Here is a 14,624-nt window from a genome sequence, read left to right as displayed (position 1 = left end):
ATTTAAAGTATTTGGAACAATGATATTTTGTTGCTCATAATTGTTGTTTAGTAATTGATTAATTTTTTTTGAAATATTGAAGGGGTTGAGCAACAATATTAGATATAAGTTGAGCTTTATTTATATTTCTTTTGTTGATTTCATAGAAATCTTAGCACTTATGTTTTTTTTTTTTTGTTGTGAAAAATTTGGTCTGTAATGAAAAGTTGGAAATTTCACTTACGTATTATGGATTAGTTGTAGGTGTAATTTTACCATATGAATGATGACATATTTGGGGGGTTTTATACATTCATGATATTTGGTGCAAACCATTTTAATTAAATAACCAATATAATCGTATTAGATTTGGTAAGCCTGCAACTTTACGAATTTTAATATGTGAATTAATTTTATATTTTTTTTGTTTAGTTTGTACCTTGTGGATTCGGACTCGATTTAGGGAAATCTCATTTTTATTTTTTTAAATCAGAATGACGAATTTAAAGTTAAAATAACATGTTGAAGTAAAGAAATTTGTAAATGTGAAAATGGATTATAAAATAATAAGCTAACATTAACATTTACAAATTTTGTCCAATTTTTTTTAATTTAATATAAATTTATCGAAGATAATGTTTACAATTTTGTATCTTTGATATAACAATACTAGCTAAAAACATATGAAAACATTTTAGACTACAATTTTCTTTGCATTTGATAGTTAATACTATTCGTCAATTTATTTTTGTCCTTATATAATTGATATATTGACAAGTTTTAACAGGGATAATGATCATAAATCGGAATGTTTAAAAGGAGATTTTCAATTGTAGTATATTTTAAATCTATTTATAAAATATTTTGATATAGTAATAAAAAAAGTTCAATATATAATAAAATTTTGTGATTTAGAAGAAACGTCTGATTGTGATATTATTTACAACTCTATATCGTTGATATATTTTTAAAAAATTAAAATAAATTATGAACGTTATATTAAAGCGAACAAAAAAGTTTCTTAATTATTATATTTATAAATTATTAGAAGAAAAAAATTATCCTTATCGACTAATTTTTATTTGTTTAAATAATTATAAGAGATATTATTTGTCAACTTATTTGTATCACTTTATAATTGATATATTACGAAGTTTAAAAAAAAATAATGAATAATAAATTATAATACTTAAAAGATATTTATAATTATAATATTTACTTTTAATTTTTTTAATAAATATTCTGATACTTTTATTAAAAAAATTATATATTGTAAATTTGGTGAATAAGAAAAATTTCTTAATTATAATTTTTTTTTGTAATTTATATCTCTAATATATTTAAAATATTTTAAAAATAAATTGTAAATAATTTTCTTAATTATAATTTATAATTCTAATCATTTGTGCCACGCATATATATATATTTTTACATTCACTGACTTGACTTCTGTATATACCATCCAAATTCAAGGAACTGCATAATCAATCTGAACTGAAGATGGTTTCACTACTTTTCATTTAAATAATCAATGTTATACTGCCATCATTCTACCCAAAATGTTATAATAAGTTGATGTGGCCGTAACCATTTAAGAAAATATAACTAATTAAGAACATATGATATCTTTGACTCGTTCTCTCATTTTGCTTTTGACTTCAATCCCTTAGCCCACCCTTATTTATTTTTATTTCTTTAATGGCTTTCAGTTAGCTAAATTTGTATTTGAGTCCTCCTACTTCATTATAATTCATCAACTTTTATTTTATTTCCAACTTTTTCGATCGAATATTTAAAGTTTTAGGATAATATAATTTCAACATTTCACTATATAGTATATATTATTAATTCATTTAATTGATCTCAAATTGGATTAGTTTTTTTAAAATATTATTTTAGCAATAAAAATAATTACAATATTATTAATTAATATTTAATCTTTAACAATATTTTAAAAATTAATATTGTTTAATACTTTTAATAAGACATTAAGTTTCTTTAGTAGTTTATTTTGGCACCTTTAATTTAGAGAAAAAAAAAGTCAAATCCACTAATACCAAATTATTAAAACTTAAATTTGTTTCATGAGTAATGCAATTTTTTTTTTCATTCACGCTCTTTTAAAATTTCCAGCCATTGATTTTCATATTAAAAAGTCAAAAGTCAATGTATAAAAAAAAACAAGAGTGATTTCATATTTTTTTAAATAAGGTATTAATAAAAGGCAATAATTGATATGACGTGTATCTACACTATTTAAAACCAAAAGAATTATTTTTTTTACACCAAGAATATATTAATTTTTTTTATAAGAACCAAAAGAACTATTCTTAATCAACTGAATATGTGATCTCATTACTAATATTTTTATCAAAATGATTTTTATGGATTATACTATTTTTATGAAATTTAATCTCTATATTAATTTTGATGTCTTTTTTAATTCGAGTTTAAAACAAATGTAAAATCATTTTCTCTGTACAAATTTTTAGTTAATCGGCTTCGGTACAAATCTTGAAACATTTCAATGATTTTAATTAATTTCTGTTCACACATGTCTTTCTATTGAAATGTCACTTTATTAGTTAATAATTTCCATAGCTTTGTATCATTCCATTGTCTTTGTGTGTGGAAAAAGACATTTTCCATGTAGGTTCTAGTGTAACTTATTTTCCATATAAAGTTGAACTACAATCTATAATAGTCAAAAGTGGGTTTACATTTTCCACCGAGGTTTGGAATTGTCTGTGTAGATATATTGCATGCAAAAATAATGTTTGTCAGATTCAGTGTTCTAAGAAGATTAAATTGACTACCATTCTTAATTTGCATGCTTTTCTTCTTTCCATAGTCATTTCTGATTAGTCTTTTGCAAACCTAACCTAAACTCCTTTATGTATAGTCGTATAGATATTATATAATGATTTATTAATGACCTATTCATTTTGACACGAGGCAAGAAGTAAAGGAAGCTTGACTTTTCAAAGGGATAATGAGAATATCCAAATCTTAATCACGAAATTTGCACCCAGCTTAGTGTCAGATGCATATATTTCTAGATTCAGGTTAAGGTGTATTTCTTCACCCCATGTTGATGAATGAAATTATTACAATAATGTATGTAAGTGGAGAATAATTTTTTTAATGATATTTTGTTGATTTTTAATTACTTTGAAATCTAATTTATTATATTCCATCAAAACTTATTAAAGGTTTAAATTTAATTAAACAATTAAACTAACTATATATAATTAATAATATTTGTTGACTATTCTACAATTGCTTTTGTTGAGCACCGGGGAGAGGTTACCAAACATACACACATGTCTCCACATTGGTAAAATATTGTCCGCTTTGAGTCCAAGCCCTCACGATGAACATGAGTTTATATACACACAATTGTCTCCATTGGTTGAGAGGCCTTTTGGGTGATGTCCAAAAACAAAACTTGGGCCCAAAGCGGACAATATCTCACCAATGTGGAGACATGTGTGTATGTGTGGTAACCCCCGATACACAACAAGTGGTATCAGAGCCGATGGTCTGATCAGGTGATTGATTCGACGAGTATGATGACTATGTGTGTATGTGTGGTAACCTCCGATGCACAACAAGTGGTATCAGAGTCGATGGTCTGATCAAGGGACTGACTCAATGAGTATGATGGCTGGAAGATGGATCTAAATTTGGGATCCCTTGTGCCGAAAGTCTTCCTAACGGTGGGTCCATGTGGAAGAGAGGTTTTCTAATAACATGGAGGGGTAGGAGGCGGGAGGTCATGATGGAGCGACGGTGCAAGCACTCTGAGCGTGAGTGAGCTCTATAGGACCACCATTGGATAATACTCGTTGTTTCCACTGCAGGAGATGGGATAAACCGTGGTCCTTTGTTTGAGGGGAGAATTGTTGGGATGCAAGCAAAGTTCCACATCGTTCAAACAAGATGATGGACATGGGTTTATATACATATAATTTTCTCTATTGGTTAAGAGGCCTTTTGGGTGATGTCCAAAAGCAAAATCGACATATGTGTGTGGAGACATATGTATATGTGTGGTAACCCCCGATGTGGAAACATGTGTGGTAACCCTCGATGCACAACAACTTTGAATTCTAATGGTAACATCATAATGTGACGGTGATAACTGATAAATGTATCCCTATGCTGAAGGAAAAATTCCATTCCATCGGAAATTAATGTGACGCATGTAGAATAATGATGCTAGCTAGTGATAGCTACTCCTTACATTTATCAAAGAGGAATGTTAGTTGCACTAACACTTGTTTTTTATTAATACTCTTCTGATTTAAAATTTATTAAAAATCATAAGTTTTTGATCAATTTCAGTACTATATTATGAAAGAGACTCTTTGGATAAAACTTACCAAAATTTGTAATCTCTTATAAATTTTAGCTTATAATAGAGAAATCATACTTCACATTTCCATATTTTGAATTTGGAAGAAGATATATACTATGCAAGTATATAATCTAAAGAGGTAAAAATGAATGATACTCAATCTATTTTCCAAAAATTATAATCAAATATGAGAACCGTCATAATGGAGACATAATGGATATATATAAATATAAAATTAGGTGAGGTGTGAAAATGAATTGCATTGAAATTGACCAACGGGAACTGACTTTCTCGAATTGAGAGAGTCTAGGTGTGTATTATTATTCTTTAATAGATAACTAGCATAGGTTATGTGTATAAATATGTCATTGTGGATAACTGGTAGAAGAAGGAGTTTGTGGTTGAAGCTAGAGAAATTAGCCCTAAATGTACAACTCAACAATTTGCAGTTTTATGCTTAGTGCTGATTATATTTTGCAGCCTAGGATGGTAGTTGTAAGGTAAAAAAGAACCGAACAATCTTAACTTATACATTATCAATAAACTTCACTCATCTTCTGTTTTCTTGCATTTCAACATCTTATATTCTCATATAGATCAACATTAAATAGTTGGCTAATGTATTAAAAATTATATTCACAGGCAGTCATCAGTATCATGCACATTGAAGAATCAAAGTGTGAGAATCGGTATGCATATATATAATTCATGCTTGATTGGTTATTTTTATTTTTCTTATGGATTTACTATCTCTGTCCCCCTAATTATATATCATGTGCAGGACACTGCACGAAGGTACCAAGGAATGAAAACTTGGAGAAACTGCAACATGGTTATTTATTTCCTGAGGTGCTTTTCCCCAGTTTTCCCTTTTCATGATTGTTATTAATCTTATTTATCTCCTCCAAAATATTTGTTTACTTACCTTCCGGCTACTTGAACATATTGTGCTTAGATGAATAATATAAATTCTGTGAACTTTTTCTTCTTTGCAATAATGTTAAAAGGTTTTCTTACCAAATTAAATGACATTGAGACTATATGCTAATTTGAATCGATGGAATTTGATGAAAATTAAGAGGAATAATATATATATATATATATATATATATATATATATATATATATATTCTATTGTTTTAAATGGTGAAAGGAGGATACAGAATATCATCAAACATATATATTCCATCCTATTTTATTGACATTCATTTTATTTTTCTTATGATTTGAGAAGAATGGGATGAAAAGAGAGTTTTATTTCATTTTATCCTCTAAAGACTTGCTATATAAGCAATAAGCCTTTTAAAAAAAACTTATTTAATATATTATATTATAATATTTATTTAATAACAGGCTTGAATTTGACTGTTTTCGGTAAATAATATTTGATGATGCATGTGAATGTGCTAAAGGCTAATTACTAAGTCACTATCCTGATTGCATCAGATTGAAAGACACGAGCTTAGGCACTTAAGGATGTATCCAAATGCAAATGTGATAGACCTCGGAATTGGTGATACCACACAACCCATACCAACACTTGTAACATCTAGCATGGTTGATGTAAGTTATGATATGAAGGTTCTTTATGCTGAATTAGCAGAAGAAAGTAATTGTAAATAAATGACTTTGAGAATTAATTTGTTACCTCGTAGGGCAATCGTCAACAAATTAACTACATCTATACACTCTTTCTTATATAAATTATAAGCCATGCAAGCCATAATGTCATATGTTAATTATACCAGTAAAGTATTTGGAAATATCAGCAATAAAGTATTTGTTAAGTTATTTGAACCATTCTCTTTAGCCCTTCTTGCTTAATATATTTAAAGAGAAAGGATTTGAGTTAATTCTTGAATTGAGATAACTAGAAGAGAGATGTCCCTGATTTGGTTGCACTCACATGGTGTTTTGCAGTTCGTGCGTGGCCTTTCAACAGTAACAGGTTATAAAGGATATGGACCTGAGCAAGGTGAAAAGGTATTTTGGGCCTCAAAAACAAAAATTGTCATTTAAAAAAGTTCATGTATGAGTTTGGCCCCAATATATTATGTAGTTCTTAGGTTGCTTCTGTATTGGAAGTACATGCTATTAACCTGGAGTCTAGCAATTTATCTTTTATCTACTCATTTGTGTTATAGTAGATCACTATAATATGTCATTCAAGTAATAATATGTATATATTTTTCCAAATTGACATTGCAGGCCTTGAGGAAGGCAATTACCGTTGCATTTTACAAAGATTTTGGAATAAAACCTTCAGAGGTTTTTGTTTCAGATGGTGCACAATGTGATATTACACGTCTTCAGGTATTCCATCATATTCTATTTCATTATCATATTTGCTAAGTGCTCACATTAATGTAAAGTGCTGAATGTGATTTGTCTCAATGTGCGTAGCTGCTTATGGGTCTCAATCAGAAGATAGCTGTGCAGGATCCATCCTTTCCGGTATTGTAATTAATTATTGTGTCATTCATCTATCTAATCAATATTTGTTGGCAATATTGTTCTAATTCCTTGATTGCATTTGAATTGCATGAACTTGCTTATTCTATGTTTTCACTATAATATGCAACTTGTTTAAATGTCCTCTTAGACTTAATGCATGAATCATGTCATCGAATTACAAAAAGTGTTTTTAATCATTGCAAATTGTTCTTAGGCAGGCCTACATAGACTCGAGTGTCATTATTGGTCAATCTGGCAAGTTTGTGGATGAAACTGGAAAGTATAAAAACATAGAATACATGACATGTGGGCCTCAGAGTGACTTTTTTCCTGATCTGCCTACCATTTCAAGGACACAACTTATTTTCTTTAATTCTCCAAACAATCCCACGGGTCATGCAGCAACAAGGAAGCAATTAGAGCAGCTTGTGGATTTTGCCAAAGTGAATGGATCAATCATTATTTTTGACTCTGCATATTCAGCATATATAACTGATGATAGTCCTAAATCAATCTATGAAATTCCTGGAGCCAGAGAGGTATGCTTGGCTCGTTTATCTAGCCAAGTCCCGTTTTGTTTTATGTTGTTTTCACTAACATCTTCTAGAACTATTCTTTCGATCATGACTCATGACTGGAGCATCAAAATTTATATGAATCATTTAGTTCCACCTTTAAATCTTCTTTTTAAGGGCATTTTTAATAAACTTCTTCTCCACGAGTACTTAACTTTCATAGAAGCTATTTTCATTTAACTTCTCTTAAAGTTGAGTTTTTTTTCCCTTTCAAGTATCTATGAAGAAGTTTATCCGATCTAATGTCACTTACATTTTTAACTCCTAGCAGCTAAACAGTTTTCCAAATTTTCATAGCTGTTCTAAACAAAAGTTTGTGACCTGTTTGCAGAATTCCCCCTCCCCTAAAACTAGTTATTTTATTTTGTCAATGTTCATTTCTGGCCTTTTATGAAGGGAAATTGTAAATATTTTTCCTAGTGACACATGCAACATTGTTTTTGCATGACATTTGTTTTAGTTAATTTCTAGCATATATTATTGTCCATAGTGGCAACTTAAAACCTGTTTGGATATAAGTTTAGAAACTTTTTAAAGAGTTTTTCTACTTAAAAATGCTTTTTATTTCCAATAGAGAAGTTTTAAAAGCGCTTTTATCTTGTAAGTTTAACTTTAAATCTCTTTCTTTCCTTGTGCTTTCAGGTTGCAATTGAAGTGTCATCCTTTTCGAAATTTGCTGGCTTCACAGGTGTACGCCTTGGTTGGACAGTGGTTCCTGAAGAACTCTTATATTCAAATGGCTTCCCTGTTGTGCATGATTTCAACCGCATAATGTGCACATGTTTTAATGGAGCATCCAACATTGTTCAAGCTGGTGGACTAGCATGCCTTTCACTAGAGGGTTTAAGGGTAAAGTTCTAGTTCCTAAGAATCTGTATGACTGGTCAAAATTCTTGATATTATGTTTCATTTAAACTATCGTAAATTATACTAACACCCTCAAGTTTTGTGAGATTGCATATATATCCTCTACTTTTTCTAGTCCTGCACCAACTCCTTTTAATTGTTTGAAAAACATATACCGACACTCCTTAGATATCACATTAACTCATTTAATTGTTTGAAAAACATTATTGGATGTTTCCCTATAAAGGATGCTGCTATAAATGTTAAAAGCACCAGAGTTACTTGCAATCTTAACGAAACATTATATGATGTTAGCATAATTTACTCTTGAAAATATAGTTCCTAGATTTATTTCAAAATATTGCATTGTATGAAATTGCTTTGCCATCGGTGTGATTGTTGCATGTTGTTGAAAAATTCTCAGGCTGTGCGGTCTCTTGTTGACTACTACATGGAGAATGCAAGGATACTGGTTGATGCTTTGACTTCTCTTGGTCTGACAGTGTACGGTGGTAAAAATGCACCCTATGTTTGGGTCCATTTTCCTGGTTCAAAATCTTGGAATGTTTTTGCTGAAATTCTTGAGAAGACACACATAATTACTGTCCCTGGCAGTGGTTTTGGTCCAGGTGGTGAAGAGTATATAAGAATTAGTGCTTTCGGTCAGAGAGATTCCGTCATTGAAGCCTCACAGAGACTCAAATACCTTCTCTATCTCCAGGAAAACTAATGCTATAGTTCTATCAGTTTTATGAATCTATGCATTAAATTAATAAAGCAAAATGTCAAAACTGAGTGTTAACTACTTCTAGTTATAAGAGGATTCCCGTAAGAACTACACTTATAATATAATTATTACATCTTTGTAGTTATATAAATATATGATAATGTTATTTAATAACAAATATGTCATTAGTATAAAATATTTAAAAAAATTTTTTCTATAAACAAGATTCAAATCCAATATCTTGTTTAGGAATAACTCTTAAATAACATTAAAAAAAAAAACTATCAAATACGTCAATGGCTTGTAAGAGTGTTGGCTCATACATTCTCTCTCTCTCTAATGATCGTTGTGATGATGGTCTTTGTTGGATAGGACCAAGTTCTAACTGTTGGCCCAAGTCAGTCTATTGGACGTAAATCTGTCCACGGGCTTCACTTTCCAACTGTTTAGTGGGTCGGTGTCCTTTGGGCTCAGTCTCTTACACTTAATTTTGTATAGGCAGATGATAAACACACCTCCACTCTCATATAAACACACCTCCTTTTTAAAAAAATATATATAAAATATCTAAATTACCCTTAAAAAAAAAAAAAATTTCTAAATTTACACCCCTTTTCCTTCCCCTTCCCCATCCCCGCACCCCGACCCCCCTTCCCCTTCCCCTTTCCCTTTCCCTTTCCCTTTCCCTTTCCCTTCGCCTTCCCCTTCCCCGCACCCCGCAACCTCGTTAAGGAAAATAGATCCTCATCATACCCCTACTTTCTTCTCTCTTCGATCTCACTTCTACCCCTTTTTTCCAATATCTCTTCTTTTTCTATCACATCAATCACAGGTTCTATTACTTTCTCTCTCTACCCTCTCTCCTTTCTCTCTGTCTGTTATTTCCACTCCCAATTTTGAGTGGATGAATATCATTACTCCAATACAAACAAGCTACAGCTGTCATCGCATCTACTTTTCCAAAAATCATTTCCCATCAATGTTCACTACTTCGGTAAATCCGATGATAATGCGTTTCCTGGGAACAGCACAATATAAAGCCTACTCTTTATTTTCCATAATTTGATTTTGTTTCTTTCATCAAAAATTCATGTCAACGTTTTCAAAAACAAAAAAAATGAACAAAACTCCACCACGCACTATTTTTCACAAGAAGAAAACAGATCAAATGCATGCAATAATAACAACTAAAAATAATTCGAAGTCCCGAGACTGAGACCTCAACAAACGCACACGAAGGAAAATAGAAATAAATGAGTGGAAGAAAAAAAAAATCTATTACGGCGTAACGTTTGGAATAATGAAGGAAAGAGAGTGGTCCACCAAATAATAATATGATGAGAAAAATATCTGATTGGAGGAAATCAAGAGACAAGACACAACAAACAGAAAGATAAAAATTAGAGAAATGATAAGAGATGAAATGTGAAAGAAAAAAAGTAATAAGAAAGTGAAGAAATGGAAGGAGAAGAGATCAGATCGGAGAGGGAAGAAACGGACCGTCCATCTCGACGATGGGGTTGGCGACGGTGATCTTGTGGAAGGTCATGGCGGGCGGAGGAAGAGAAGGTTAGGTGAGAAGTAATATTGTGGGGGAAGGGGAGTGTGGGGTGCGGGGAAGGGGGTGCGGGGAAGGGGAAGGGGTGTAAATTTAAAAATTTTATTTTTTTTAAGGGTAATTTAGACATTTTTTATATTTTTTTTAAAAAAGGGGTGTGTTTATACGAGAGTGGAGGTGTGTTTATCATCTCCCTTTTGTATATCTGGCGTGGCCAAATTGTGTAGCATTATGAAATGTCAAAGTTCGCCCATAACTGATTAATCACAACCGGATATTTTGGTAATAATAGATTAATACAAAACCCATAAGATTGCATTATAATAAATCATTACCATGGTATATAGTGACTATACACTAGGCAAACTAATTAAACCGAGAAAATCAGAAAATCCAATATGAGATTGCAAAACCAGTGCAGACCATGGTTATCTGTAGCTGTTGTATAGAGCCAAAAGCCACACAGTGCACTATAAGATGGTACATAGTCATAATAAGGCTGTTCAAAGATTAAAAAACCTTAAGAGTGCTTAGATATGGGAGATTTTAAAGGATTAACTTGGTTTTTTTTGAAGAATTTTAAACAATTTGGTGTAAAATGTTTTGTTTAGATGGATAATTTATAAAGAATTTGAAATTCGAGTATTTGTTTCTTGGAGATTGCTTGCATAATGAATTATAAATTGAGATTCAAGTAATAAGGCTTCAAAATCAAATTATCAAGTTTCTGGCAATAGCAGCGCATTAAAAGTCATCCTAGGTCTGCGTATGTCACTGATATTACAGTTCAACTCATTCAGTTCTGTCAATTATTGTTCATCCTAACAATAATTGCATTGCATGTATAGAACCGCAATTTTCCTGAAATGTGATTGAGGATAACTGGTAGTTTGATACAGATAATGAAATCTGATTTGAAAAATTAAATGGCATAACTGCATAAGTGAGTTGATCTTCAGTTAGTCACTTCATCACCAAATAAATAGAGACTAATGACAAGAACTAAAAACTATCAATTTAAAAGTGTTAAGGACCAAAACAGGAACTCTTAGATTGCATGGACTAAGAACATATTAAACTAAAAAAATGGATTTTTCACATCACGTTTATACCTCTTTAAGAGCTTTGCATACCAGTCAAAGTTCAAAAGTAGGAGAGAGGTGTATAATTAAATTTGATCTATTTAAAGTTTTAAACTGCACAATCTATAATTTCATTTGAAGTTTGTAAAGTTCTGCATTTAATTTTAGCAATGTACTTTGAATGGAAGGGTTGAACACATCAGCTAGTGCTAAGGTTTTGTAGAACTGCAGAAGAGCTACACTATATATTAGTGGTGGTCCTTGAATGTCATATTTTGCTGCTGAAATCAGGATAGAACTGAGGAAGGAATTAAAAGACTGAACCCACTTAAATGATGTCACATGGCATCTCTCAGCCAAAGTAATGTCCTAGCTTAGTACAAATTCACACAATCATCATTTTGGTAGGTTTCGATGACTCATATCCGCTTGCTTTGGTGGGGTTCTTATCATTATATTTAATTTAATTTCGTAGCTACTGCTTCATAATGCATATTAATCCTGCCATATTTTCTTCAATGCATCATTGCATCTATTATATATTATTATTGCATATAATAGTACTGTTAGAGTAAACATAGCTTTATTTTATTATTGCATAATCATAGTGTAGAGTAGGTTTAGTAATTTGATTCTACTATAATTTGGTGCTATGCGTACTATTCTATGCCTGTATATAACTTTTCACAAGTTGTTTTTTGTTTTGGGAAGATGGGGTTGGAAAAGACAAGGACATTTGTTGTCCTTAAGGAAGAAAATTAAAAGGAGACCATTTTTTTTTTTTTTTTTATATAATAAAGATATTCACAGTCGATCTTGACATTTTATGAGTTTGAACAAAATAATAAGTTTTGGCCTTTATATATAAATAATAATATTTAAAATATAAATATTTATAATATAAAAATATATACATGATTTAATTGAGACTTAATATATTATTTGATTTATATTTTTTTAAAAAATTTTTAATTAGGCCTTAAATTAAAATAATAATAATGTGGTATTTCATATTTTTATATTAGTCTCTATGATTTTATAATTCATGATATTTAATTTGACATAGTATTTTTTATTTTCTTGTTCTCACACAACTATATTAGATTATCATTCAATATCATCATTTATTTGTATTAGGTTTAAAATTTCATTGGTCAAAATTTCCTATTATGCAAGAATTATTATGATTAAAGAAACTATGAAAATTTTTATAAATAGATTAAAATCCGTTAAACATGTACAATTATGTATGATAATAATTTGAGGTGACTTTATGAATATAAAGATATAAAAAAATGTCATGTAAATAGATCTCTAGTCCTATGGATAAAATTACGAGAGAAAAAAATCAAAGACTCGATTACAAAGTTTTTAGTTTTGAGATCTAATTAAAATTTTCAAAAACTTAATAGACCAAATAATATATTAAACTTTTAATCGAGTACAATATATTTTATTACATTGAAAAAATAACAATGTTAATAATATACTAATATGTTTTTATTCAATTTACTTTTATATAATAATTTATTATAAAATATAATAAATAATTTTAAGGATTAAAAGTAATGCATCTCCAAATTAAAAGGATAAAAATAAAACAAATAAATTAAAAATTTGGAATCAAACTTGAAAAGTTTTCAAAGGATAAAAATATAATTTATAATTTTATAAATATAATACATAAAAAAATTAACAATAAAGACAACAAGATATTATTTAAATATAAAAACAGAAATATATAAAAGATGATAATTTCAATTTACTTTTAAAAATAATATAAAATTATAGCACAATTGTATAATTTTAAAAAATAATAATAATTGGTCTCTCTTGATAACGATCCTAATTAAGCAATTGTCCTTACAACCAAGCTTTAACATTTTTTAACTGATAATCAAAAATTACTTTTTTTTAATAATAGAGATTACAAAGTTACTTTTACTTTTGTTTCTCTTGAAAAAGTCTTTTCCAAAAAAAAAAAAATGATTATCTCTTAAATGTAAACTACATGCAATGCATCACCCAATGCCATATACTACCAGATTAAATTACAGTTCCATTATTGCAAGCAAGATGTGGTTCTTCTTTATTATTAGCTGAAACATTAAATTTTATAAGTTGTACTTTATATTTAATAAACTTTTTGTGATTTTATAGATTCATATAATTTCGACAAATAATAAAATGTTACAAAGAAATATGTTAAACAGTAGGGAGAGCATTAGTTTCTGTTGAAACTGTAAGTTTAAGACTCAAGACTTTTGCTTAACAAAGTTTTCTCTATTCTCACGGTGACATAATTGAATCCCTGTTAGTATATTTAAATAACTCAGTTATCTACCAGCTGTGACCCTCTTGATTTTAGACTCAACAAATGAAACACTGCTCTGCATCTCCTCTCACTGGTTTTAAGTTTTAACCATTTATGTACGTGAACTAAATACCTTTGATGCATCGCTGTCCAACTACATTTTCAGCTTTCCCACTATGTGTTGCCTAACCCTCATGCTTAGTGCTAGTGGTTATAACCTTTTTGCAGAAGACAAGAGAAAACGTCCATATCCACTACCCTTCTAACAAAGGGTGTCCTACTTCTTCAGCTTACCCCCCATTATTGTCGAGGACACTGACGAGGTTCTCCTTTGTATTTTTCTCACTCTCATAACTCTTAGCTGGCTAGCTAAGGGCAAAATTAAGGAGTGGACAGAAAAAAAAGAAGAAAAAAGCCTTTCTAGTTTTAATATCCACACAGCCCAAGTCTAGTGCAATAAGAGAAATTTTACATGGTCTACATTGTCTAATAATTTCTCCACTTAAGGATCCAAAAAATAAAAATAAAAAATATTTTGGTTAGAAGAATAAAACAAGAAAATCCATGTTGATCCTGTTTTAATCTGCTTTTGTCCAGCATGTACTTTGAATTCATAATAGCAAAAAGGGTTAATGTCAATTTCTGAGCATTAACAACTGAAAAGGACAGGATTTTGGACACGTTAAGATCAAAGACATATGCATAATAGATAAAAGGCCAAAAATGATT

The 14,624-nt window shown here is 29.9% G+C and overlaps 1 protein-coding gene and 1 non-coding gene across 3 annotated transcripts; one reads left to right on the top strand and one right to left on the bottom strand.

Annotated features, from left to right (window-relative positions):
* Window positions 1–4,685: 4,685 nt before the first annotated feature.
* Window positions 4,686–9,119, top strand: LOC109805257 (aminotransferase ALD1, chloroplastic). Of its 2 annotated transcripts, XM_020367277.3 has the most exons (10): window positions 4,688–4,839; window positions 4,982–5,028; window positions 5,121–5,188; window positions 5,786–5,902; window positions 6,260–6,322; window positions 6,548–6,652; window positions 6,743–6,793; window positions 7,012–7,332; window positions 8,011–8,217; window positions 8,639–9,119. In XM_020367277.3, the coding sequence occupies exons 1-10, from the start codon at window positions 4,766–4,768 to the stop codon at window positions 8,942–8,944; spliced, it is 1,359 nt and encodes a 452-aa protein (XP_020222866.1). In that variant the 5' UTR covers window positions 4,688–4,765; the 3' UTR covers window positions 8,945–9,119. The 2 variants fall into 2 exon arrangements, with proteins under 2 accessions (XP_020222867.1, XP_020222866.1); XM_020367278.3 differs by lacking the exon at window positions 5,786–5,902 and having other exon boundaries at window positions 4,686–4,839.
* A 1,080-nt stretch (window positions 9,120–10,199) lies between these two features.
* LOC109813017 (uncharacterized) lies at window positions 10,200–10,599 on the bottom strand. Its single transcript, XR_014431072.1, has 2 exons — window positions 10,442–10,599; window positions 10,200–10,291 (listed from the first exon to the last, which is right to left on the bottom strand). It is a non-coding gene; the product is annotated as an uncharacterized LOC109813017 (transcript).
* Window positions 10,600–14,624: the final 4,025 nt, after the last annotated feature.

Source organism: Cajanus cajan, chromosome 1 (genome assembly GCF_000230855.2).
Source record: "Cajanus cajan strain Asha chromosome 1, NIPB_CcT2T_4, whole genome shotgun sequence".
NCBI lineage: Eukaryota > Viridiplantae > Streptophyta > Magnoliopsida > Fabales > Fabaceae > Cajanus > Cajanus cajan.
The sequence above is the reverse complement of the archived record's forward strand: the minus strand, read 5'-3'. Positions and strand labels throughout refer to the sequence as shown.

What these genes read in the sequence shown, in the direction of transcription:
- LOC109805257 (XM_020367277.3), top strand. Translation starts at nt 4,766, where the DNA reads ATGTACAACTCAACAATTTGCAGTTTTATGCTTAGTGCTGATTATATT. An exon ending in GAATCAAAGTGTGAGAATCG is followed by an intron (nt 5,029 to 5,120) that starts GTATGCATATAT and finishes TATCATGTGCAG; the next exon opens with GACACTGCACGAAGGTACCA. An exon ending in GACCTGAGCAAGGTGAAAAG is followed by an intron (nt 6,323 to 6,547) that starts GTATTTTGGGCC and finishes TTGACATTGCAG; the next exon opens with GCCTTGAGGAAGGCAATTAC.